This window comes from Protopterus annectens, chromosome 6.part0 (assembly GCF_019279795.1).
Source record: "Protopterus annectens isolate FY-2018-M chromosome 6.part0, PAN1.0, whole genome shotgun sequence".
Lineage (NCBI taxonomy): Eukaryota > Metazoa > Chordata > Ceratodontiformes > Protopteridae > Protopterus > Protopterus annectens.
The window spans coordinates 1165446449-1165471495 of NC_056737.1; the positions used below are offsets into that span (position 1 = coordinate 1165446449).

Here is a 25047-nt window from a genome sequence, read left to right on the forward strand (position 1 = left end):
TGTCATCAACAATATCCAGTAAAAGTAATAATAATAATGTTGGTGAACAAGGAACACACACGCGCACGTACTGTTTTTAAAATAATGCATCATTTTTTTTACTTGTTAAATACTTGAGAACATTTCTACAAGCTGTGTACCAAACATGCGGACCTGTTACAATGCCAGTGATCACTGCTGTCCTTATAATACATGCAAAATGACATTAAACTCTCTGCATAAGATTTTTGAACTGTATAGAAGCATCATGCCAGGAAAATGGTATGTGAATATTTGTTAAAGCACGTTCAGCTAATTTATCTGATTTCATTCAGCTCAGCCAACCACTTAGCTTCATCCTGGCATTCATTGTTAACTGGAAATTTGCATGATCACTGCCAGAGCTTTCTTCTTTAACATGAGCTGGACGGGAGTTGTATTACTTCCTTCCCAGTACAAATTTTGAATCAAAGTCACATGATTCTTAAAGTTTGCTCTAAGTAGAGAATCGTCTAGCCCTTTTATAAATTGCTGGCTGTGATATCTCTTCCTTAGGTAGTAAGTAAACATGGGGTAGAAAGCAGTAATGTTAAAATTCCAGCAAGTGTTTTTAATCATCTTCAACAACAACTGAATATCCTACAAGTAACAAAACAAGCTACTTTATAATTATCTATCACCTTAACTTTGCAGGTGTTTCACAGGTGTTTCAGGCAATGAGAGTAAACTCCTGTATGATCACTACACCTGTTTTGCATAGGATTTGATTGCAACCAAATTTATACAAGCATAAGTCTCCCATCTTTTGTCCAGACTAATTAATCAAAGCCAAAGAGGACAGGGACTGTAAGTCCTACTGAAAATATGAATAGAAGAAGTAGCATTTTAAGTGAATTTATCAAACCTAATTGATGCAAATATTTGGTTTCATAACATTTTGTCTGTCTGAGCCAAATGTAGGTCCTCCTTTAATGTTGCTGCAGTGATTCCTTGAATTAACAGACCGTATATTACCAAATATTTAAACTAAGTATAGGAATTTGTCTACTAATACAATTTTGGTTTCTTTACAAAAACATTTGTTTGATGTGGATATAGTCCAGTTATCTTTTGAGCCTCCAAGAGTTACATCCTGGATCTTTTCTAACTTTGAAAAGAAATTGATGTGTACAAACATAAGTCATTTGTGTATGCAATAATGGCGATCCTGTTATACCCTATAGTTACACCTTGTATATTTTGATATAGATAGTACAGCAGTATTGTAAGGGATTTATCACCAGCAAAGTATCCAGTAATGTAAATTTACCTCTATCCTGTTCAGAAGTAAACCTGCATTAAGTTGGAGTTGTACCTTTGAGTCCTATATAAATGTATTATCATCAACTGAAAATTACATCTATTCTTCCAAAAACCTGATAAATACAGCATCTGTTTATGAAATGATTTGGTTTCTTTGCATCAAATTTGATTATACTTGGGTGCATTAGGCCTGTAGCAGCTTTAGTTTCATTCTGACACTGATAACTGTTAGACAAATAGACAGATAGATAAACACTATTTGTCTGTCTGGGAAAACCCTATACTGTTTCAGAAAATTTACCTGATTTAACATTATAGTAAAGCTGTTATTTATTACCTTGACTTTAATGCGTTAGTGTTTAGGATAGATATCAGATGATAAGATGATAGATTATTTCTGGGTTTTGCTTCCTCATGCGTGACCAGTTTGTAAGCTGATGTCATTTTGTCAAGTTTTGATTCTGAATTGTTGAAAACCACTAAAATTGTAAAAGACATGGTTGTAGTTTGTTTGCATAAACCTTGAAAATTTGTCAGCCAGCTCATTAGAGCCTAGTATTAATCCCTTTCTTTAACGCTAGTATACTTAGGTATACTAGTGTAGTAAATAAATTATGAAAGCCTTCCATTAAATAACTTTATTTTTGTAACTAGTTGAACAAGTTAACAGTAGTTTGTATCCATATGTTAAGTAATTATATGACGACACAGATATACTAAGCTTTCTAAGCTTTCAAAGTAATATTTCCAAATCCATTCTAGTACGGTGTTTATATTGTTTGTAAATTATCAGTGATGTCTTTTGCTTGTGTGTCCTCATTTTATATTCTTACCTATGATGTTCTTGGACTGTCATGAAATAACATTGCTCCATTTTCCTTTCTTTGTAAATTTCCATGTTTCCATTCAGATGTATGCACCATAATTCATGTACAACCATTTTTAAAATGTACAGTTTATCAGTTGTTTATAGAGTCGTAACTATGTATATCGATATAATGCAATCATTATGTCCTGCCCTGTCCTCCATTTTCACTAACTACATACCCAAAAGACCCCTTAGATCTGAAAATCAATATCTGCTACAAGTTCATAACCCAAAACATCCACCTGGGCAACTTCTATAGTCCCACATCATGGCCAAAAAATGGAACACTCTTCCTGTAGGTCTCAGATGATATTAAAATGTCACCACCTTTAAATCCTCCTTACAGAACTACCTGTCCTCCATTTGGACCTGTAACTGTTCCATATCCTTCTCTCTCAAAACCTGACCTCCCCTCTCAAACTACAGTCAGCCTAGTCTCTCAAACCACACTCACTCTCTTTCCTATTCTGTATCTCGGATACAGTGAAAAGGTGTTTATGGCAACTGCCTAATTTGCTTGTTTATGTTGTATGCTATTCTCCTGAAGTGCTCTAATGTACAATTATGTTTTCTTTGACTGTACATCTTTTGCCTTTGTTGTGATGGCATATGTTACTTTGCTAATTCTATATCTACTTGTTAATTTATGTTTTTTCTTTAACTTTGCTGGTATGTATACTGTTATATTTTATTCAACTGTTCTGTTTTATAAAATGTTCTTGGAACTTTTTTCCCCAGGCCTCCGCTAAAAATGGGTTGTCTTGGCCCAGTGGACTTTCCCGGTAATCAAATGCCAATAAATAAATAAATAAGGAAATAGTTGCACTATAAATACAGCCCATATTGTTGTGCTTAAAATTTATTCCTTACTCTTATCAACTCAATATGTACCACAATTATCCTGAATAAAGACTACAAAATCAGCATGTTTCAACAAGTGATTAGGCAGCCTTTTGTTGTTGTCTCTTTCGGCTTTTCCCAGTTAGGGGTCGCCAAAGCGGAACTCCGGTCCACTAATGATTGGCAGTAGTTTTTTACTTGCTGGCTTGCCGGGCCTAACGCACAACCTTCAACAAAGGAACGCCCATTCACGCATGTCGCCACACAGAAGACGCTCTAACTGAGAATCGAACGGGCAACATCTAACTGTGAGGCGACAACGCTACCGCAGCACCACCACCGTAATGTTGTTTATATAGGTTCTACTGATTGCTTATATCCATGTGATCTGAATCTGATTTAAAAAAAAAAAAAAAAACTAAGGTCACAAGCATCACTCCTGTACTTGTTGACTTGTCACGTCTGTGGGATATATAGGACAAGTTTTGTTGACTAGGCACACCTTCTCCAAATAACAAAGATTGGTTTGTCCAAAAATCTCTGAGTGATTTCACCAAAGTGGATATAGGTTTACACACACTAGATTTATTCAGGTCAGCAAATATGAATTCCAGTTTCTTCCCAAAAATGTAGAAATAAAACTCAAACATTGCAATCCCTGTGAGTATGAGTCAAACTCTGAATACTTTTCAAATGATGCATACAGTGAGCCATCTGATTACATTATATTATTATTCAATGTGGCCTAAAGATCTCTACTGTTGTTACCTGTATAGTACCTTAGCCATAATAGATGAAATCTGTTTAATCAGAGTTAGTTCTCCCATAATAATAATACATAACTTTTATTTAGCTTTTCCTGTTTTGTATCTGAATTAGTAGAACACGATCATCTCATTTTCTTATTTCTGGCAAACTGTTGATCTGAAGTAGTTAACTTCATTTGATCAGCAACCTGTGGGTTTCGGATCCGATATGGAACCGAGCCAGCAGCATACCAAGCAAAAGATCCGAGCTCCTCCCCCTTAGCCATACTACACTGCAATCTCCTTCCAATCCTCAAATTTCATTTGCCACGGCTTCACCAGCACGGGATTTTTGAGCTCCAGGCAAGTGTCAGGCTTTTTTCGAAAACTTTGGTCTGTGTGTGCCCCTTTTGATAATTTTTAGAAATAATTATTGGTTATCCCACTCCATTTACGATAATTATTGGTTTTTCATACCTTGAAAGTTGTTAACTTTCTGTTAGTGTAGGCCCCCCTTCCCGCCCATATAGTGTGTGTGTGTGTTCACTAAGATGTCAGAAAGTGACTTTCTCTAAGTGCACAGAGTGTGGCCACAAGTTGTCACCAGCCGATGGTCACACTCTGTATGTAGTTTGCTTGGGGGTGGCCCATTTGTCTTCCGGCTGCAAGATCTGTGCGGCCTTCAACCCCCGAGCCCTGCAGGATCGCGGGAACAAGTTAATTCTGGCGGGTCTTCTACCCGCAGAATCAACTTCTGCCTCTTCTGCTGCTTCCTCACCAGCCACGGCTGTGGCTTTTCAGCCTTCAGGCCCTTCTTCCCTGTCCGGGACTCACCCTCCCACCTTACCACAGGGAGAGAGAGAGGCCAAGAAATACAAAGTCAAAGAAAAACACAGGGAGACAGACATTTAGACAAGGAAAAGGATAGAGATAGAGAGAGGGGCCGCAAGCGACAGGCCGAGTTGGATCCAACAGCCCCTCCCGCTAAGATGATCTTGTCTCCGGTAGAAGTTACCAGGCCATCCTCTCCTCGGCTCCGTTCACCATGTTTTTCTCCGGAGCCGGCGGAGAAGGTTAGACCACCCTTGAGGTCGTCTTTGTGTCGGCTCTCCCGGCCTGTGTCGCTGGCATCCTCCAGATCGACTCTGAGCATCTCTGAAGCAGACATGGATCGGAGGATGCAAAGGTTTCTACAAACTGTGCTGCAGATGGGGGTACTGCTGCCCCCCCCCCCCCCGGCACGGGGAGTTCGGCTCGGTTTATTTGCCCCGATAGCTCCTCCTCCGATCCACCATCGGATATCGGAGTCTATCGATCTGAAGAGTCCTGGAGTCAGGAGGTTGGCGCCGATGGTGCCTTCAGCCTCAATGCCGGCCATGCCCTCGAGTCTGTCGGTTCCGCTTTCGGATCCGAGCTCTCGGAGCCGAGAGTTGGGTGTCTGATTCGAGGGGATGAGTGTGTCATCAGCTCCGTTGTGGTCGGGGCATACCATCCCTTCGGGTCTGGCCGTTCCAACTTCGGCTTCGATCCCTTCGTCGGATCAGAGGGTCTCGGCTACCAGTTTCAGGGAGGCCGGTTTTCCCTCTGCATTCGACGTTGTGGAGAGGGTTCTCTCTGAAGGATCGAGATCCCTCACTCTGTCCTCGGGGTCCATCCCTTCTCCCTCGCAGCTGGGTTTGTCTTCCGTCATCCAGTCCCCCCAGGGACAGCCTGTGTCTATTGCGCCCCAGACAGTTCCCTTGGAGGAACACGAAACCAGTTGTGAGCCCTCCCCAGAGAGTCCACCCGAGGAGGTCCCTCACAAACGCCATTGAAAAAGGAGGCACTTGGACCCCCCCGAGTTCCTCACTGAGGATACTGACTTGGAGGAAGGGGAAGGTTCCCCCAAATCACCCCCCGAAGACGTCTCCTTTGGAGACATTATGGAAATCCTTCGCCGGGGGGGGGTTTGCCCAAAAACCTTCCTCTGACGAGTCTGTATTCCTGGAGGCGTTCGACACAGGCCCATCTACCTCTTGGGTGTCCCCCCGGCCGACCCTCTGGTGGACCTTATCAACACCAGAGCTTGGAAGGAACCGGAAACTGTGGAGTCTATACCCAAAAGGCCAGGCAAAATATTGAGTCCACCGGCAGATAGAGCTTCCTGGAACAAAGGTTCCCTGATTGTTGCCATGGTGGTGGCGGCCACAAAAAAAGGAACTCGCCCAAGAAAGTTCCTCAGTCCACCCCCCCAGACAAGGAGTCCAGGGCTATGGACCGTCTTGGAAAGTGGACTTTTGCTTCAGCAACTTTTAGTATAAGGGCGCTGAATTACTTGGCCCACATAATTCAACTGCAGCAGAACCTCGTTAAAGAGTACACCGAGTCTACCCCAGAGTCCATGTCGGCCGAGGATAAATGGACCTTCTCGGCTCGTATGGCTACTCTCAAGTCTGTGTCCAATACGTCCATGCGTTTACTCTCTCATGCCACCGAGGAAGCTGCTAGGGCTAGCGGGTCCGGCATCGCCTTAAGGCATCACGCCTGGCTCCGTCTTTATGACTTCTCGGAACCCTTCAAGGTGTCCTTCGCTAACGCACCCTTTGACGGTTCCACTCTGTTTGTGAAGACTCTCCGCAATATGCTTGTCCAGAGCGAGAAAGACGGGAAGATGCTGTCAGCCATCTGGATCTGCTTCTCTAACCCTCAAAGGTCCTTTTCCAGGAACCAGCAAGGGCAAAAGAAGCTGTGGTTCCGGAAAACTCAGCAGTCCCGGAACGCTCAGGACTCCTTCTCCCCCAGAGGCAGAGGGGGGCAAAGTGGACGCCAGCCCAGAGACAGAGGGGGGCCGAAGAACTTCGGGTCACGTGAACCTTTTTCAGAGCGACCTGCGCAGCAACCCTGAGGGGTTGCCCGACTGCTCCTCTCTGGAGGCAGTCGGGGGGCGTTTTTCGATGCACCTAGCCCAATGGGAGTCCATCATGACTGATCGCTGGTTGCGTCGAATAATATCCAGAGGCTATTCTATTCCCTTCATAAACAAGCCCCCTTACACAAGGCGCCTCCCGATTGTCCCACCCGCTCAGAGGGAGGCCGCGGCCATGGAAGTACAAAGGCTACTAGAAAAAAGAGCCATCCAGCAGGTGCCCCTAGACTAGTCCGAATCAGGGATCTATTCCAGGTTCTTTTTGGTGCAAAAAAAGACGGGGGACCTAAGGCCGATTCTCAACCTATCAACAATGAACCTGTTTGTTGCCAAGGAAACGTTCTGGATGGTCACGCTTCAGTCCATCCTGACCTTCCTGCAGGAGGAAGACTGGTTGTGCTCGATAGACCTCAAGGATGCATACTACCATATTCTGATAGACAGGCAATCTAAGAGGTTCCTCCAATTTCAGCTAGGTGCCAGTCATTATCAATTCAGGGTCCTATCCTTTGGTCTCACCACAGCTCCCAGGGTGTTCACCATGGTCGTGGCAATTGTAGCGGCCCACCTGAGACTTCAGGGCATTCAGGTCTTCCCGTACGTGGGCTACTGGTTCCTCACCACCCCCACCAGGCATCTATTCTTTCTAGCCAGAGATTTCTTTCTCCGGATAGCACCTCGGCTAGGGATTACCATAAATCTCAGGAAGTCTTCCCTTCAACCTCTTCAAGTGTTAGACTTCATAGGGGCGAGAATAGATTCTCGTCAGGCCAGGGCATTCTTAACCCCAGACAGACTACACAGCCTGGCACTTCATGTGTTAGCGCTTCTGCAGTCCTCTTCACCCCCTGCAGAATTAGTTCTGACAGCCTTAGGGTCCATGGCAGCAGCTATCAACCTGATCCCTTGTGCTCGTCTGCATATGAGAATTTTATAGTGGACATTGCAAGTTCAGTGGTCGATTTTTCATCAACCTCTAGATTTTCCGATCCCTCTGAGCAGTGTGTGCAGAAATTCTCTCACGTGGTGGCTCCAATCTCGGAATTTGCAGGAGGGACGTCCCTTTCTTGCGCCCCAACCCTAAGCCATGGTGACCAAGGATGCCTCCCGCCTGGGGGGGGGGGGCATTGTTCGGGCAGGACTGTTCAAGGCACGTGGACTCAAAACAAGACCGTTCTGCCTATAAATGTTCTAGAGATGAGAGCGGTCCTTTTAGCGTTGCAGGCCCTTCATGCTTATCTCCCTCTGGGAACTATTGTGATCCAGTCAGACAATATGTCAGTGGTCTGGTATATCAACAAATGGGGGGAACCAAGTCTTATCCCCTTTGTCGAGAAGCCATGAGAGTATGGGAATGGGCAATCTCCACCAACCGCTTTCTGATAACAATGCACATTCTGGGGTTGGTCCAACATCTTTGCGGACAAATTGAGCAGAACTTTCCTTTCTCCCTACGAGTGGTCTCGGAACCCTTGTGTAGCGGAACAGGTCTTCCTCAAGTGGTGGAACTTGGATCCCATTCCGGATCTGATTAGTCATCCCTTGGGAATGCTTCCAACGAGTCTGGATAGCCTGAAGCTCACAGCTTGGCTGCTCCAGTTCCACTAGTTGCTAGAACTCCCGGTATCTCTTCTCCTGTTAAATCTAACTTGGTTGCAGCACATAAATCCTCTACCAGGAAAATTTACTGTAGCAAATGGAGACGCTTCTCCATTTGGGCTTCAGAGAGAAATCTAGATCCTTTTACTGCTTCAATCCCAGCGGTATTAGACTTTTTGTCTCATATCTTCAGCAAGGGGCCAGCTCTTCCACAGTGAAGGTCCAGCTGGCGGCTATTTCTCATTTCCATGTAGGGGACAATTTAGGCTCTCTCTCGCTGCTGCCAGAATTTGTAAGACCTTTTTGAAAGGAACTTTTCTTCTGAGACCTCCTATTAAGAATCCGTCCACGCTATGGGATCTGACTGCAGTTCTTCAGGCCTTAGTTGCACTTCCTTTCGAGCCCTCGGCATCAGTTGACTTAAAATTTTTGTAATGGAAGACTGCTTTTCTGGTAGCTATAACTTCAGCAAGGAGAGTGTCGGAGCTTCAAGCTCTTTGTATGAAACCCCCATATCTTGTGTTTCATAAGGACAGGGTGTCTCTCAGGACTAATCCATCCTTTCTACGTAAAGTTGCTTCTGAGGCAAACATTAATCAATCTATTAATTTGCTGGTCTTTTTCCCTAATTTTCAGAACAAAGGGGAATACAAACTTCATTTGCTGGATGTTCACAGGCAGTTACGTTTTTATTTGCACAGGACGGCGGCCTTTCGTAAATCTGATCAACTTTTTGATTCTTTTGCTAAGCCCTTTTTAGGGAAACCAGTTTCAAAGGTGACTCTTGCTAGGTGGATTTCCCTTTGTATCCTACAAGCATACAGAGAGCTTGGTTTACCAAAACCAGTAGGAGTTCTTGCTCATTCTACACGTTCTATGGCAGCGTCTGCAGCATTCTGGTCTAGAGTTTCCCTGGATGCCATTTGCTCAGCAACTACCTGGACGTCTTCTCACACTTTTATAAATCATTATAAACTGGATTTGGTGTCCAGAGTAAGGGCTTCCTTTGGCTCTGTAGTGCTCCAGAATATCCTTCCTTAAGGGCCTCCCAAGATTTTGGGTATCTGGGGACTCTGTCCCACGGGTTGCTGATCAAATGAAGTTAACTACTTCAGATAAAGAAGTTATGTACTTACCATAACGTTCCATCTGAGTAGGTAAACTTCATTTGTCAGCAACCGTCCCTCCCTCCTTCCCCCTTACCTTGGCGTTATTTTTGCTGAGCTCAGTATTCAGAGTTCACGAGCTGGAGATTTGTCCTTGGTTTAGAGGTCTCAGGTTAGTTTGTTGGTGTCACGTGTGGAGTGGCAAACTCGATCTGAGGATTGGAAGGAGGTTGCAGTGTAGTTTGGGTAGGGGGGGAGGAGCTTGGAGCTCGGATCTTTTTGCTTGGTATGCTGCCAGCTCGGATCCGTATCTGATCCGAAACCCACAGGTTGCTGACAAATTAAGTTTACCTACTCAGATGGAACGTTATGGTGAGTACATAACTTATTTTTTTAACAGAGGGCTGCTTACCACTGACACTGATGGACAGCACTGCTAACTCAAACATAATATTTAAAATTCATTTAGACCTAACATAGGTTCCTTTCACACTAACTGTGAGCTGGACAACTGTATCTGCACAAAGCTAAGACAGAGAAAAGAATGAACACCTATAAAATGAGATGTAAGAAGCAAAGAAATGAAACAAGACAAAAACAGGAAAAAGAAAACAAAAAAGACCATTTTGACCACAATTAAGATGTCATAACCATATTCCTAAAGCAGTTTATCTCATGATGGCTTCTTGAGGATAATCAACTATTATGGTTACCCCTTCAACGTGACATCTTTCGCAGGTCTGAAGAAAGGAGTTGTCATTATAAGCTTAATTCTTTGCCTTTTGGTTTAGATATTGCACCCAAAGTAGTCCGGTACAAACCATAGCCCATTGTAGGAGCAGTAACGTTCACATATACCCCGATGTGGGTGACTGCCTCGTTCATTCTCAGTCCCATGGGAGCTACAGAGGGTCTTGACCTGTACCCTGGGATGCTTCCATTTGGTTATGCTCTATTCTTGCACTAGAATATAAAAGGCAGCCACCACAGAGCAACATGGGGAACACAGCAAACACATTACAGTACCACAGATAAGTAAATTAAATACACAAGTAAAATAAAACAGAGCACTAAAGTGACTAACAGCTTTAAATGCTGTTGGCCCATCCACGGTACACTTAATTTCCAGCTGCTGTGTGACAGCACAAAATGTGTTACCGCTTTAAAAGCTATAAAACCTTTCATGTTCCCACATTTTGTTTTCTGTGTCATTCATAGTACATTAGGATAGATAAATCTGCTAAGAATTATGATCGTTTATCTGATTATAACCAACTAGGTATGTGTTCTTTAAATAAATACCAAAATTCATCATCTGAGCTTTGCTGTCACTGGGAATTACTTGACATATATTTCTCAAGTACAGAACAAGTTGACTCTGATCAAAGAACTAGTCATAATTTCAGTAGGAAATTATTGAATAAGGATTATAACAATAAATTAAATTCTAAAAATTGGAAATTTAAAAGGTACTGTACAGTTTGTGACGGAGACCTTAACTTCAGTCTATCTACTCTGGCAAGAAAATCCTTTATGGGTAATGCATTTAATCCTGCAATATGTTATATGTTCAGGCATACTTATCTCCCTCTGTAAATCTTTAGTGAATGCTATCATAAAATGTACTGCAGTCGTCTGCTGCCTGCTTCTCTTGATTAGAGGGTGTAAGTAGACATTGCATGAAGTAAAACAACTTGAGAGTGAGAACAGAGCTTTATGTCATAACCAGAAGGTAAGTAAACTTTTTTCCGAGACCATTTTCAACTATGATCCAAGGCACAAGAACAAGGGATGTGAATTTCTTAAAGGTTTACTTGTATCTAGTTTTCACTTGCATTATCTGACCCCTTTGTGACTGTGTTTAAGTGATGGAGGGGAAGGAGTGTTTGCTCCTGAAATATGTGGCTGAACCATGATATCAAGTATCCTGACCCAAGGGGAAAGTCAAGAGAGATCAGAAGTGCAGTTTTGAGGGTTTTTTTTTTTTTAAGTAATTCTTTTGAAGGTAAATGCTTTTAAAGGTGGAATGCAGTAAGATGATTCAGGGACAGAAGGTGACAAGTTTGTGTTGGGGGGGGGGGGGTTGTGAAAGCTCTTGTAGAAATTCTTGAAGGTTAAAGGGGCAGATTTGGGTGGGATTTTGTCTGCTGGGAAGGATTTGATTGATATGCACCCTGTAATGCAGTTAACAAGACTTCAAAACTGTTTGGGTTTTTGAAGTAGTTTTTGTTGGAAAGTTTGTACAGGGTTTGTTTTATATATCTGAGTGATTTCTTTTGGCAAAGTTTCTTGAGTTAGTGAAATGATCCCCATTTATTTGAGTGGGCTGCTGTTTCCAGGTGTACCAGTTGTTATCTCTTAAAACTGTTGAGGGCTTTACATTATTTGGTGATCCATTAATGGGAGTTGGCTTTAAGGGAATACAAGATTTGTGGGAAGAACCTGTATTGAATGAGGAGAAAGGTGCTAGTGAGTGAGGGTGTTGGGCGGGTCAGAGGTTTGGAAGAAGTATGGCCTGTTTGTGTGTTTAATTTTCCTTCAGATTAATGCTTCAAGGTTATGGGTATTGGGCAGTTTTGATGTTGAGAAGGTAGATATTAAATGTGCCTGGACAGTGGTCACTGATGGGTGGTGAATGCATTTAATATAGGTGAAATGTGGTGCGGAATGTTAGTGATGACCAGGAAGTGGTTGCTAGATGCTGTCATGTTAGTTAAGGATGTTAACTAATTGCATAAGTCTGTAGTCTGAGGGGAAATCAAGGTATGAAGGGGAGAGGTTTGTACTAGGCACTCTCATTAGTATTAAATCCTCTTGGGAAGGTGCTGGGGTGTTAGAATTGAAAACAAACTCAAACAAATGCATTCTTTCATAGCTGCATGCAGCCCTGATTTCTTAGGAATCACATAATCCTGGATAAAGCCTGGCACACCCACCCCTTGACTTCTGTCTCTCCAATTCCCAAAACTACAAGTACCTGTGTAACTGCAGACCTGGAACTGGAGCAGAAACTGAAGTAACTTCAGATGCCACCGGTTTTCTTGGTCCAGCAGTGCAGAACTCTTTGAGGTGTCTTTGCAGGGAATACAGTCATTTAGTCGAGCGCACATTGCTCGATAATGCAGTTCACTGAGTTTTATCTGTGAATTTCGTAATGCTGAACAGTCGGAATGTCGTAAAAATCACCAAATTCAACATTTCCGACCGCTCTACCACCTAAACAAGCACTACCATGGGTCAAAAAGGGGGTGATATGTTGTGATTCGCCACAAGTGCAATCGCTTTTTTGGGGTTTTGCCACACTGCTTTCGGCAATAACCCGATCGACCATCCACCAGCCGATCAAATGCATGCATACTGTCTTTGCAATCCTCAGCTTTGCAGTTTGTTTGAGGCCTCTCGTGCTACTGCTTTGCAGGCCATCACTGTTTTGGCTGCTAGCATGTCATTCCATTCAGAAAACCATGAGAGACTGCCCATGTTATGGAATAGACTTCCCATACATGTCAAGCAGAGCACCTCACTGGCCCTCTTCAAGCAAAATCTTGATGCGTGGATAGGAAATAGAAAATTCACCCCTGGGATCATTCCAGTGGCTCTCCTCAACAGAGAAACCATCTGGCTCTGAGGACCCCAGCTCCTTGCACTCAGTTTGCTATTGTGTTTTGTCTGTGAAAACGTTCCGGAGTCTAGATGGAGTCTTTGGCTCCTGCTTGTGAAGAGACCCTCAGAGTAGTTTTCCTGGAAAAGCTAAGTCACAAAGCAACAAAGGTGTGGGGGAAAAAAAAAAGCTTGCTTCAGCTTACTTCAAACAGAACCTTGGCCTCTTTCACTTCGAGGCTTCTCTGAAATGGTATTTCATCAGTTCTCTGAAGTCCAAGCAGTTAACTGGATATTCCTGAAGTGTCAGAGGTTTACTGTAGCGGGAAAGACTGGGACCAACATCTTTGGAGGAGTCTAATTTATTTTTATTTTATTTATTTTACATTTGTTAACCGGGTTAGTCTGGTTGAGCTTTTGGCTCATTTTCAGCAGAGACCCAAGGAGAAAAGCTCCTCAGGACTAGAAAATTTATTAAATTTTAGTAACTTAGTAGTAACAATCAGCTATAGGATCTTACAAGCAGAGACCTGGATAAAAAAGCTCCTCAAGCAGTTCAATTATACGGAGTATTAAGAATTGGCAGACAAGTATGTGAGTTGCCACAAACAAGGTATTAAACAATTAGCAGAAGAAAAATGTGACTAGTTACAATATTATTTAAGCTGCTTAAAGCAAAATGAGTTAATAGTTAGGCAGATGCTTATTTAAAGTGGTAGGATCTATTTGTGTAGGAGTTTGGAAACATGAAAGGAAAGTAAGAATGGCTAGTAGGAGATGTAGGGGAGGTGTAGAGTATAGGAGACAGTCTAGACAGGTAAGTTGTTTTGAGACTGTAAGAATTAAGAGTGGTTGGAGATAGAGGAAGGGAAGAGGTAGAAGAGGCAGGGGAATAGTGTTAGAGATGCATTGAGTGAGGTGGTGAAATGGGTGAAAGGATGGTGGTTGGCTACAGTGGCAAGACCACTTTGTTTTTAGGTATTTCCTTGTGGCTAGTTTGAAACTTTTGCTGTGCTGGAGGATTTTATTTCCAAGGGGAGTTGGTTCCAGGATGTAGCTGGGTAATAGTTATAGAGAAGACAGCCTATTTTGGTTTTGGGTTTGTAGATGTCTAATAATTCTTGATTTGAGCTGTGTAGCATCCTAGCAGGGGAATATGTGGATATGATAGTGGAGAGGCTGGGGAAGAATAAGGGTAGAATGCATGATTTGTAGTTGGTATAGTTGGAGCAGCTGAGGGAATTCTAGCCAGTCTAGTTTCTGTAGTGCTAAGCAGTGGTGTGACTTGTAGGTTTGGTTAGCTGCAAATCTTCCGATCTTATTATAGCTAGTTTCAAGCTTGGAAATAAGTGTAGAATTTAGGTTTGTGAATATGTGGCAGCTGTACAGGAGTGTTGGGAGTAACAAAGCCTGGGAGAGAGTTATTCTGGCAGTGTTAAGTATTTCTTGCCATGGAAAAGGTGTCCAAGTTTCTGATGAGTTCTTTTTACCGAGTTAGTAATATGGAGATCAAACTTAAGCTGATCATCTATTGTAACACCTAGCAATTTAGTACTAGATTCAGCTGAGATGATAGTGTTGTTGCAGGATGAGATGGTAAATGAACTTTTGAGTGTGGTGATGTTTTTAGGGAGGAACAGTGGGAGCTTAGTTTTTTTGGATTAAATATTAGCTTGTCATCATTAAGCCAAGTCTCAGTGGTGTGGAAGGATGCCTGGGTAGCTGAGTGGAGGTCAGTTGGGCTGTCAGCAATGGTTGTGACAGCTGAGATATAAACATATTGCACAAGAGATGACTGGGGTCTAAAGGAGTAGAGCAACTTGCTGAAAATATTAGAGTAGTGGTCCAAGTATGGACCCTTGGAGGACTCACATTTGTACAGTGAGAGGATAGTGCAGAGAGCCATTTAACTGATTGCTAGCGGGTAGAGAGAGAGCTGGAGAACCAGGAGATAGTAGGGGGAGAGAAATGTAAGTTACTGAGTTTATCTAGGAGTGAGTAAGAGACGGTGTCAAAGGCTTTAGAAAGGTCAAGGAATAGGCATGAGACAAGTTTATTGTTATCACGAGCTAGGGAGACTATGCTGATGAATGTTACGAGTGCAGTAGTTGTACTATGCTTCAGACGGAAACCATGTTGTGTGGGTGTGAGAAGGTTTTCCTGGTGAAGGTAATGCATTACCTGCTTGTGAATGCATTTCTCTAGGATTTTTGAGAGTGGAGAGAGAGCATGGCAATCGGTCTGAAGTTGGATATGTCTGAGGAGTTGCCCCCTTTGTGATTGGGTAGAGTAAAGAAATTCTTCCATACAATGGGGACATAGGATCGGTTGATTAAGATGGATACAGGATAGGCAAGAGGTTCAGAGGCAATCTGCAGGAAGTAAGAGGGTAGCTTGTCAACAGATGGGGAGCAAGATTTAAGTTTAGAGAGTAATGACTTTACATAGTTGATACTGCTTTTAGAGAGAAGGAGTTAGGAGGGTTTGGAAGAAGTATAGAGTTTGTGGAGGTGCTAGTGTTGTTTCTGGGGAATTTATTATGGAGGTTATTGAGTTTATAAAATGATTGTTAAATTTGTTGACTATGTTTTCAGGTGTTGCATTGGGACATGGGTTAGGAGAGGAAGGGTTTCCTGGATGAAGAGTCTGTTTAATAGAGCTCCAGAATTTCTTTGGGTCTGATTTAAGAGTAGATGGAGGATTGGCATAGAAGTTTATTTTGTCATAATGGATGATTTTTTATGTTATTTCTGAGTTCTTTATATTTCTGAAGAAGAGAAGGGTTCCTAGTTTTAGTCCAGATTTTCCAAATCTTATCCCGGTCTTTCATGAGGGTTCTGGTAGATTTAGTGTGCCAGGGAGCAGTATTAGATTTGATTCTAATCGTGCGAAGAAGAGCAAGGAAGTTAAGAATGTAGTGTTGAAGGAGTGGACAGCTTCAACTAAAGGAAGAGTGGTGAGGTAAGACCAGTTAATTTTGGAGAGTTGGTGAATAAAGGAGTTAGGCCAGAAATGAGAAAGTGAGTGGGTGGTAATAAATTTGTTAGGTTTGGTAAGGCGGGGAGTATGTCTGGTAACTGTTATAGGGCAGTGGTCGCTGAGGGCATTTGGAAGGGTTTGGGAGTTATGATAGTTTTGAGGGTGGGAGACCAATATCCAGTCAAGAAGAGAGCTAGGTAGGTGAGATTTATTAATGTAGGTTGGGGTTGTGATTAGCTGTTCAAACCTTAAGTTTATACAGGAAGTAGTGTTGGGACTTGTATCGTAAGCCAATCAGTATTTACATCTCCCAGTATAATTATTTCATTGTGGATGGTATGTGAGAGGTGAGATAGGATGTTCTCAAGTATGTTAATGTTATCACCAGGGGGGATATAGATTGCTGCGACAGTTATGGTGTTGAAACTGTTAAGTTTGAAGTTGATCAGTAGGAGTTCAGCTGGTGAGAAGGCGGGTAAGTCTAGTGTGGGACTGATTTAGGAGAGACAATTGGAGTAGAGTATGGCGACTCCTCCTCCTTTTCTTTTAGGTCGATCTAATCTAAGGATATTATAGCCAGGAGGGTTGATTTCACTGTCCAGATGGTGTGGTTTTATCCATGTTTCAGTTAGGGTAACTATGTCAGGAGTATAGTTAGCTATCCAAGCATGGAGGTCTTGAACTTTATTTACAAGGTTCTTGATGGTGATAGAGCAGAATTGTACTTGTTTTTGTGGGTTGGAGGGTTTAGCAGGTTTAGATACAGTGGGGTTATTTTTCAGGGTAGTGTCTGTAGGGCCTGGGTTAGGATGAATGTCACCAGGTAGAAGTAGAGGTTTGTAATGGGGTTTTAATTTGAGTAAGTAGACTTTGTTTTAAAGGGGAGGGGGGAGATATTTCTATTTTAGGAATGGGAGTGGTGGGGGGAAGGATGGAAGAACATATTAGCAGATAGGTTTGTGGTGTAGTACTTGAGTTGAGTGGTGTTTGAGGGATGGAAATAGGGAGTAGGTAATTGTGAGTGATCGGAGGTGAGGTGATAGAGTATAAGGAGTAGAGAAGGTAAGAGTATAGTTTGAGTTGTAAGAGACATGTCACTTTATGGGATGTAGAACAGAGGATGAGAGGAAGGGGTGTGAGTAAGGTATAGTAGTCTTTGATAGTGGATAGTAGGTAAGTGTGGGGAGGAGCAAAGAAGGGAGGTGGTATGAGAACAGGAAGTAGAGGGGTGGGGGTTAGGGAGGAAGTGATGAGGGGGGTGTGGTTGTATGGATAGGTATAAAGGTAATGATATGGGGGATGGGTGGATAGCAAAGTGAGCGAAGTGAACGGAGTGGGGCTACACCTTCCAGATAGAACTTAGCTAAAAAAACTATCAGCTAGTCCAGGGACACTTACTAGAGATGCTACACCTGGAGGGTTTCAGCTGCAATTAGAGCAAATATGGCATCCAGGGTTTTTAAAACCTTTGGTGTGTTGTACATGAGCAATCACTTGGGGGGGGTGGGGGAAGGGAGGGGAGGGAAACCATCAATTGGAATTTAAAGTAGCAGGGGAGAATCCAAGGCATTCTGCTAACCTAGCTAATTATCAAAGGACAGCCAAGGAAATAAGGTAAACACGCAGGCACCCTTGTTCAAGGACTGGAAAGTTTCTCCAAGAAAAACTATGTGTAGGTGTACACCACAGGTACAAGTTGCATGCTGCTTACTAATCTGCAATGGCAGATTTTATTCTCTTTTATATTTGTATTCCCCTTTGCTCATTGTTTGCTGCACACAGTGTAGCTAAAGATAAAAGCAGCTGGAGACTTTGCACCTCTGGTGTTTAGTGAAAAACAAGTATTGAGGAGGAGGGACTGAAGGCTATGACTACTGAGAGGGGCTAAATACCTTAACATACAACAAATTATCAACAGTAAAACGGATGAAAGGGGTGGGGGTGGGCTAAGAGGAAGAAGGTTTGCAGCTATTGCCCCTGGGGTATGCACTCTAGCTAACTAACAGATTTTAACCAGGCATAACAGTAGTCACAAAAGCTGGCACCTACACTACACAATGGCAACAACAAGATTCCTGGAGTTAAACCTGGGGCTGCAGTCTATTTTTGGATGATTGCTGGTTAGAGTTTTCTTTGTTTTTAGCTGGAGTGAGAGGATTCCTTGCTCACACAAGTGGAGGGAAGCGATCAGGCCCTCAGTGGTTACTACACAAGTGGCAACAACAAGGTTCCTTGAGTTAAACCTGGGGCTGCAGTCTATTTTTGGATGATTGCTGGTTAGTGTTTTCTTTGCTTTTAGCTGGAGTGAGGGGATTCCTTCCTCACACAAGAGAAAGAGGCAGATGATTTAGCTCATGCTGGCCAGTTCTTTTCTCCTCCTGTTTATAATATTGACACTGAGGACACCCTGTCCTCTGCCTCACCACCACAGGATATCTCTTTTGGGGAACATGGGCCTGCCTTGAACCTTGGGCATTAGTAGTTCTCTAATGCATTTAGTAATGCATCTTTGGTGCCAGATTTCTTTCTACCTGTTCTTAGGAATCCCAACAGTTTTTTCGGAATTCAGGATTTCCATTAGTTCCTATATAAAAACCATGTGGCTGGTGTCCCTGGTCCCTGGATTCCAGTAAGGGAGCTTCTTTAACTCCATCCAGGAACCCTGTTCAAAATGCAGGGATAAGTAGAATTCTTTGCCATTTTGGGAGAAAAGCATACACCTCTGCTACCATATTTTCAGAGCATAAACTGTCAGACCTACATGCTTAACAACCAGCAAATCAAGCTTGAAAATATGAGGGTTGTGGTTGAAGGGATTATGGGCAAGATCTGAAATGGGCGTTGCTTGGATAAATGTGACAGTTCAGTTCTCCAAGAAATGTGGCTATTGTACAGGGGATGCCTCTTACAAAGCAGCAAAAACAGTCTGTTATTATGAAGCATGTCTGGCTGAGGACAGAGACCTGGTGAAGGCCGAGCTCTATAATGCACCTTGGCAAAGGACCTCCTCCTCATACCCCCTTTCTGTTAAGTTGTCTTCAAGAGAATGAATGAAAAGAAAGGTAAGACTACGTAGTCTGACAGCTTTTTCACTCACAATCACTTAAATTTAACAAGGTAAAGATTTACTTGAATCAGGCCATCCACAACCCTATGTTTTTCTTCAAACTGCATTACAAGGGGGGAAAAGTGCTCTGCATACCTTAGACATGCAGAAAAAAACTGAAATGGTGTCTACACAGAAAAAGAACACACACAAAATCACACATTTTTTTTATTTTTGCTTGAGTGCGTTCACTGTTGGTCCATATTTCTGCCATCCATTTCATCTTTGTTTCTTGGTCATCAATATGTTTTGGGTCGGTTCCATTTTCCTTTCCACCTGACCACCTTTCCTCTGACCTTCATACTGGTCCTCATTGCTCCCTTCATCTTTCTCAAAACCCTGGGGAAGGAAAATGGGGGGCCTCCAGATGAACCTATAGTGGTGGGTCATCCCTCTGTCCAGTCAACCCAACCAGATCAAGAAATGCCTGAAGATGTTGGTCAGCACCTGTCTTCACCACCAGCATCTTTGTGTGTGAGATGGGGAGGATGCTGGCCAGAGCTACTCTTGGGAAGGTACAGCTGAGAAAGTCAGGCCATCCTTTGGGCTAGCTGCTGGCAGGATAGTCACACAGCTAAAGACTGCGGTAATGTATGTATTCACATTCACAGTTAAGTTCCTAACACAACTGTACTTTATTACATGTCTACACCTTCAAATGCCGGGTATTCCATGGTAACCTGTTGCTGTCTTAATAATCATAGTAAAAGAATACCTCTGCTGCTTTGGGAAGTACTCTTAGTTCAAATTCTGTTCAGGGCTGTGTATCAAATATAAAATAGCTCTAGTCTGAGAAGGAAGATAGATGGTGTAACTGGTGTATTATTTCTAGAGTAAACCTAAACATGCATTTAACTTGGTAGTTCTTGCTTCTCACCATATTTCTTGTAGTGGGTCACTCTGATTAATGTTGTTTGCAGTTAAGTATGTAGCTGGTTTGTCTGTTAGAAACTTTTTTTTTTTTCCTTGTTTTAGGCAGGAAACATTCAGAGACTGAGCCCTTTGCTCATCCACTCTCACCCCCAGCTTTAAAATAGAATTAGATTTTGGGAATGAATAAGTAAATAAATGTACACACTATGTATGTGTGTGTAAGTTTATTAATTTCTACACATCGGTAGGTTTTCCCTGCTTGATTAACACAGACTCAGCCTCTAAAGGGTCTGAACCCAGCTGTGACATACCCATATCAGTGAAGCGTAATGAAGGACTTCCTGTAGGAGAATAATATTGCCATAGTAAGTCGTTTTGCATTTGCCTCTATAAAGCTTTTCAGACCTATAACTATATATTATTTATTTGTAGTGTTTCTTTGCCTTCTGATGATTCTGTTGTGCACAGCTAAATAATTTGTCAAATTTTCAAACTCTGTTTTAATTTGGAATCAAAACTTCTTGCATATAAAACAAGCATTTGCTAATTAGATTATGCTGTTGCAAATTATGGGGTCTGCCTTTTTTTAGATTTTTGGTTTAATATAATGATATGCATTTTTTTTTTTCTTTGTAGGCATTAATTCATGGTTTGAACAGGCATTACTACTCTATCACAATTAACTACAGGAAGAATGAATTAGAACAGAAGGTAAGTGTCTATATTTTGTTTTATTCAAGTTAACAGCAAGTTTTGTAAGCCTTGTTTTGCGCAAAACCTTGCTAAAGCATTTTATGCTGTACAAATGTTTAGGTCTTAGACTGGGGAGGTTTCATGCAGCAGTTGAGACAGTATTCGATAGTGTCTGTTGCTTGTCTGACAGTTGTTACAGATATTCCTGTTGGAAAGTAATTTGTATTTCATGGTGCTGTAGCATTGCCCGGAGAACCCTGCAGATACAGCAGACACCCTATGCTGTTGTAACTTCTTAAAGCTTTATCATAACCACTGGTAGATCGATTACCTTTATTATTTGCTTGTGGTTTGGCACTCAAGTTGGCCAGTTTTGTGTAAGTTTTACCAATTTTTTTTTTTTCTCAGAGAGAATTGTTGTGAGCATTCAAAGGTGAAAAACTCAGTGTAATGACATCCCTACTCAGATCCTCTTGTAAGTAACTTGCCCCCCATGCTCCACACTAACTACACAGACGTTTTTACGCCATGTTGGAGGGGGGCACTTTAAAAGAAAAAAAAAAGAAAAAGAATCCTCTAAAGTTTTCAGTAAAATGAGAGAGCGTGTGAAAATACGTTACTCATTCAGAAGTGGTGAAAGGACAGGAATGTAAGAAAAACAGGAGGAAAAAGTAGAGAAGGACAAACATACAAAAACTTATTTTGGCTTATTCTTCAAATTCATGAGATGATATAGGCTGGCCAAATATTGGTAAAGAAATCTAGGATTAAGGGCAAAAGAGTGAAATAAGAGTCATCAGTTAGTAAAAACATGCCACGTGTCTCACAACAGTGAGCATATCAGAGGAAAATGTACTCCTTAAAGAAATGCAGACTTCACGATTTACCTGGTTTCTGACTTATTGCATGTTCTAAGGGAAAGATTAATCTTCCAAGGAAGAATTAATCTGTGGTTTTGTATAAAGTTCAACATGGTAACTGAACTCTCACCGTAACCATCAAGGTCTGTCTCAGCACTTTCTTTAGTCATAATACACCAACTTCCAGATTAGTTCTTATTCATTAAAGATCTCTGTCTTTGTCTTCCTCACCGGAAGATGTCTCTGTGGCCCAGTTTTAATCTCTTGTTGAGTATGACACAGGTTCTTTCAACAGTGTCTGTCTGCTGACTGTCCTACTGAAGGTTACTCATTCACTGAAGCTGTAAAACTAATGACGCAGTGCTGTAGTTTGGTACTGAATATTCTTCCCCTAAGAGAAGCTATTACAAGTTAATGAAGGCCGAATAACCTGAGGAGTCCTCATTGTAATAGGCTTCTTTATCAATGTCTTTTTTCTCAGTCCTAAAGAAAAATGGCTTTTGATGCAACTTTCCTTCCACTTTACCAACCAAAAATGGTATTGTTATGGCCGGTCAGAATCCTTGCTAATATTAGATTTGTTCAGATAAGACACTATTTAGTTCACACTCCTAGCAACAGTACCCAAACTTAGTACAGCAGGCTATGAACGCTGTCTAAAATGTGCAGGGAATCTATTAGCAAAGATAAGAAAAACAACAGAAATGCGGTCTGTAGTGAAACTGCAATGCTCTGAGTAATGAATTCACCAGCTGTGGTTGCAACATTGGACTGCATTTTTTTAATAAAGGTTATGTCTTTCCCTTAAAATGTCATAGGAGAAAATTTAGATATCTCCTTAAACGGAATCTTGTTTTTTGAGAAGTTGACTGAAAAACTGTTGAGCAGCAAAGTGATTAAGTTTTCAGCTACATTACGCAAGGGTCAATGGTTCAGTCCTGACCTCCTGTTGCCATTTGGGTGTCCTTCCCACATGCATACGTTTTGTCCAAGTGCACCATTTTCTTCTCACTTTCTTAAGACTTGCTGGTTGACGGGACTAATGTCTACTAGTCATGTTTGTGCACACGTATGTGTGTATCTGGTAGTTTAACACAAAGGATTGAGACTGAGCTTCATCCTGTGGTTCGATTTCCTCACCCTTCTTTTGACTGTTGTGTGATTCTGATAACTTTCCACTGAAAAGACAAGTGCTTAGTGGGTTTACCTTGTAAACAAACTAATACAATTTAAAAATATGCATATGTGTGCTTATTTGCAATGAATTTATGTATGATTCATATTAATAAAAAACACTGAAATGAAAGCCACTGTACTTAACGCCAAAATGTAGATAAACAGAGACATACAGAATGTGTTTTTTGTGAGTGAGGCTGTCTATCATTGTCTTACGTATAGTAACAAATCAGTTTGCTTCATGAAAAGTGATGACAGATTCTCCAGAAATGAAGCAAACACTCCCCATGTCACATCTGCAGCATGTATTTGGATTCTGTTTCCAGTACTAATACTGCAGCTCAGCATAAGGAGGGGAGCTTGCACCCCTGAGTGTGCCATCCTTCAGATGAGACATTAAACCAAGGGCCCCATTTGTCTTTCTTGGTGGTAGCTCATGTGGATGCAAAAGGTTCCCAAGACAGTTATCGAAAAGGATGGGGTAATTGCCTTGGTATCCTGATTCAGTTATCACTAATCAATATGAATATACCACATCAGGTCTCCCATGAAAAGAAGTCTTTAGCCTACAGTGCACACAGTCATTTGCATGTATACACATAAATACAGTGGATATAAAAAGTGTACACATCCCTGTTAAAATGCCAGGTTTTTGTGATATAAAAAAATGAGACCACAGTAAATCATTTCAAAACTTTTCCCACCTTTAATGTGACCTATAACCTGTGCAGTTCAATTGAAAAACAAATATGCTAGGGGAAAAAAATAACATACAATAAGCTGGTTGTGTGTGTGCACTCCCTTAAACTAATAATTTGTTGAAGCACCTTTTGATTTCATTATAGCATTCAGTCTTCTTGGGTACACACCTACCATCAATTATAGAGACTCTGATTAACCCCAAATAAAGTTCAGCTGTCCTAGTTAAATTTTCCTGACATTTACTCAGTTGCCTGCTACAGCAAAAGTCATGGTTTGCAGAGAGTTACAAAGCATCAAAGGGATCTCATTGTTGAAAGGTATCAGGAGAAGGGTACAAAAAAATTTCCACAGCATTGGATATACCATGGAACACAGTGAAGACAATCATCAAAAAGTGGAGAAAATATGGGACAACAGTGACATTGCAAAGAACTGGACATCCCTCTGAAAATTGATGAAAAGAGAAGACTAAAACTGGTTAGGGAGGCGGCCAAGAGACCTACAGCAGCACTAAAGGAGCTGCAGAAATTTCTGACAAGTACTGGTTGTGTAATACATGTGACAGCAATCTCACGTATTCTCCATATGTCTGGACTATGGGGTAGGGTTGCGCAATGGAAGCCTTTTCTTACACAGAAAAACATCCAGGCTTGGCTAAAATTTGCAAAACAATACATCAAGTCTCCTAAAAGCATGTGGGAAAATGTGTTATGGTCTGATGAGACCAAGGTTTAACTTTTTGGCCACAAATCCAAAAGGTATGTTTGGTGCAAAAACAACACTTCGCATCACCAAAAGAATACCATCTCCATGGTGAAGCATGGTGGTGGCAGTGTCATGCTTTGGGGTTGCTTTTCTTCAGCTGGAACTGGAGCTTTAGTCAAGGTGGAGGGAATAATGAACAGTTCCAAATACCAGTCACTTTTGGCCCCAAACCTTCAGGCGTCTGCTAGAAAGCTGAAGATGAAGAGGAATTTCACCTTTCAACATGGCAATGACCCCAAGCATACATCCAAATCAACAAAAGAATGGCTTCACCAGAAGAAAATTAAAGTTTTGGAAAGGCCCAGCCAGAGCCCAAACCTAAATCCAATAGAAAATCTGCGGGGTGACCTGAAGAGGGCCGTGCACAAGACATGCCCCTGCAATCTAACAGATTTGGAGCACTTTTGCAAGGAAAAGCGGACAAATGTTGCCAAGTCAAGATGTGCCATGCTGATATACTCCTACCCGAGAAGACTGAATGCTGTAATTAAATCAAAAGGTGCTTCAACAAAGTTTGTTTAAGTGTGTGCACACTTATGCAACCAGCTTATTGTACATTTTTTTATTTTTTATATCTTTCCCCTAACAGATTTGTTTGTTTTTTTTAATTGAATTGTACAGGTTATAGGTCACATTAAAGGTGGGAAACGTTTTGAAATAATTTATTGTGGTCTGTTTTTTTTTATATCACAAAAATCTGGCATTTACCAGGGGTGTGTACACTTTTTATATCCACTGTATTTTCATGTATGTGGCAGTAGGAGTCTTGGCATACATGTATATGGACCACATGCACACACGGAAACGCATGTCACGTAGATGCATACTTAGAGACATGCTGATATATGTACATACGCATGCATGCATACACACACACACGCACACACACACACACACACTTAAAAGCAGCAAATATGGTCTGTACCTGTTTAGTAGATGCAATTTACT

At 41.8% G+C, this 25047-nt stretch overlaps 1 protein-coding gene across 1 annotated transcript in view; it reads left to right on the forward strand.

Moving 5' to 3' along the window:
• PSMD14 (proteasome 26S subunit, non-ATPase 14) overlaps positions 1–25047 on the forward strand; it is a gene marked incomplete at its 5' end in the record, with an annotated part of 1148793 nt that overhangs the window by 950790 nt on the left and 172956 nt on the right. Inside the window, 1 exon segment of the mRNA XM_044074781.1 lies at positions 20540–20614. Coding sequence (XP_043930716.1) covers positions 20540–20614 — 75 coding nt within the window.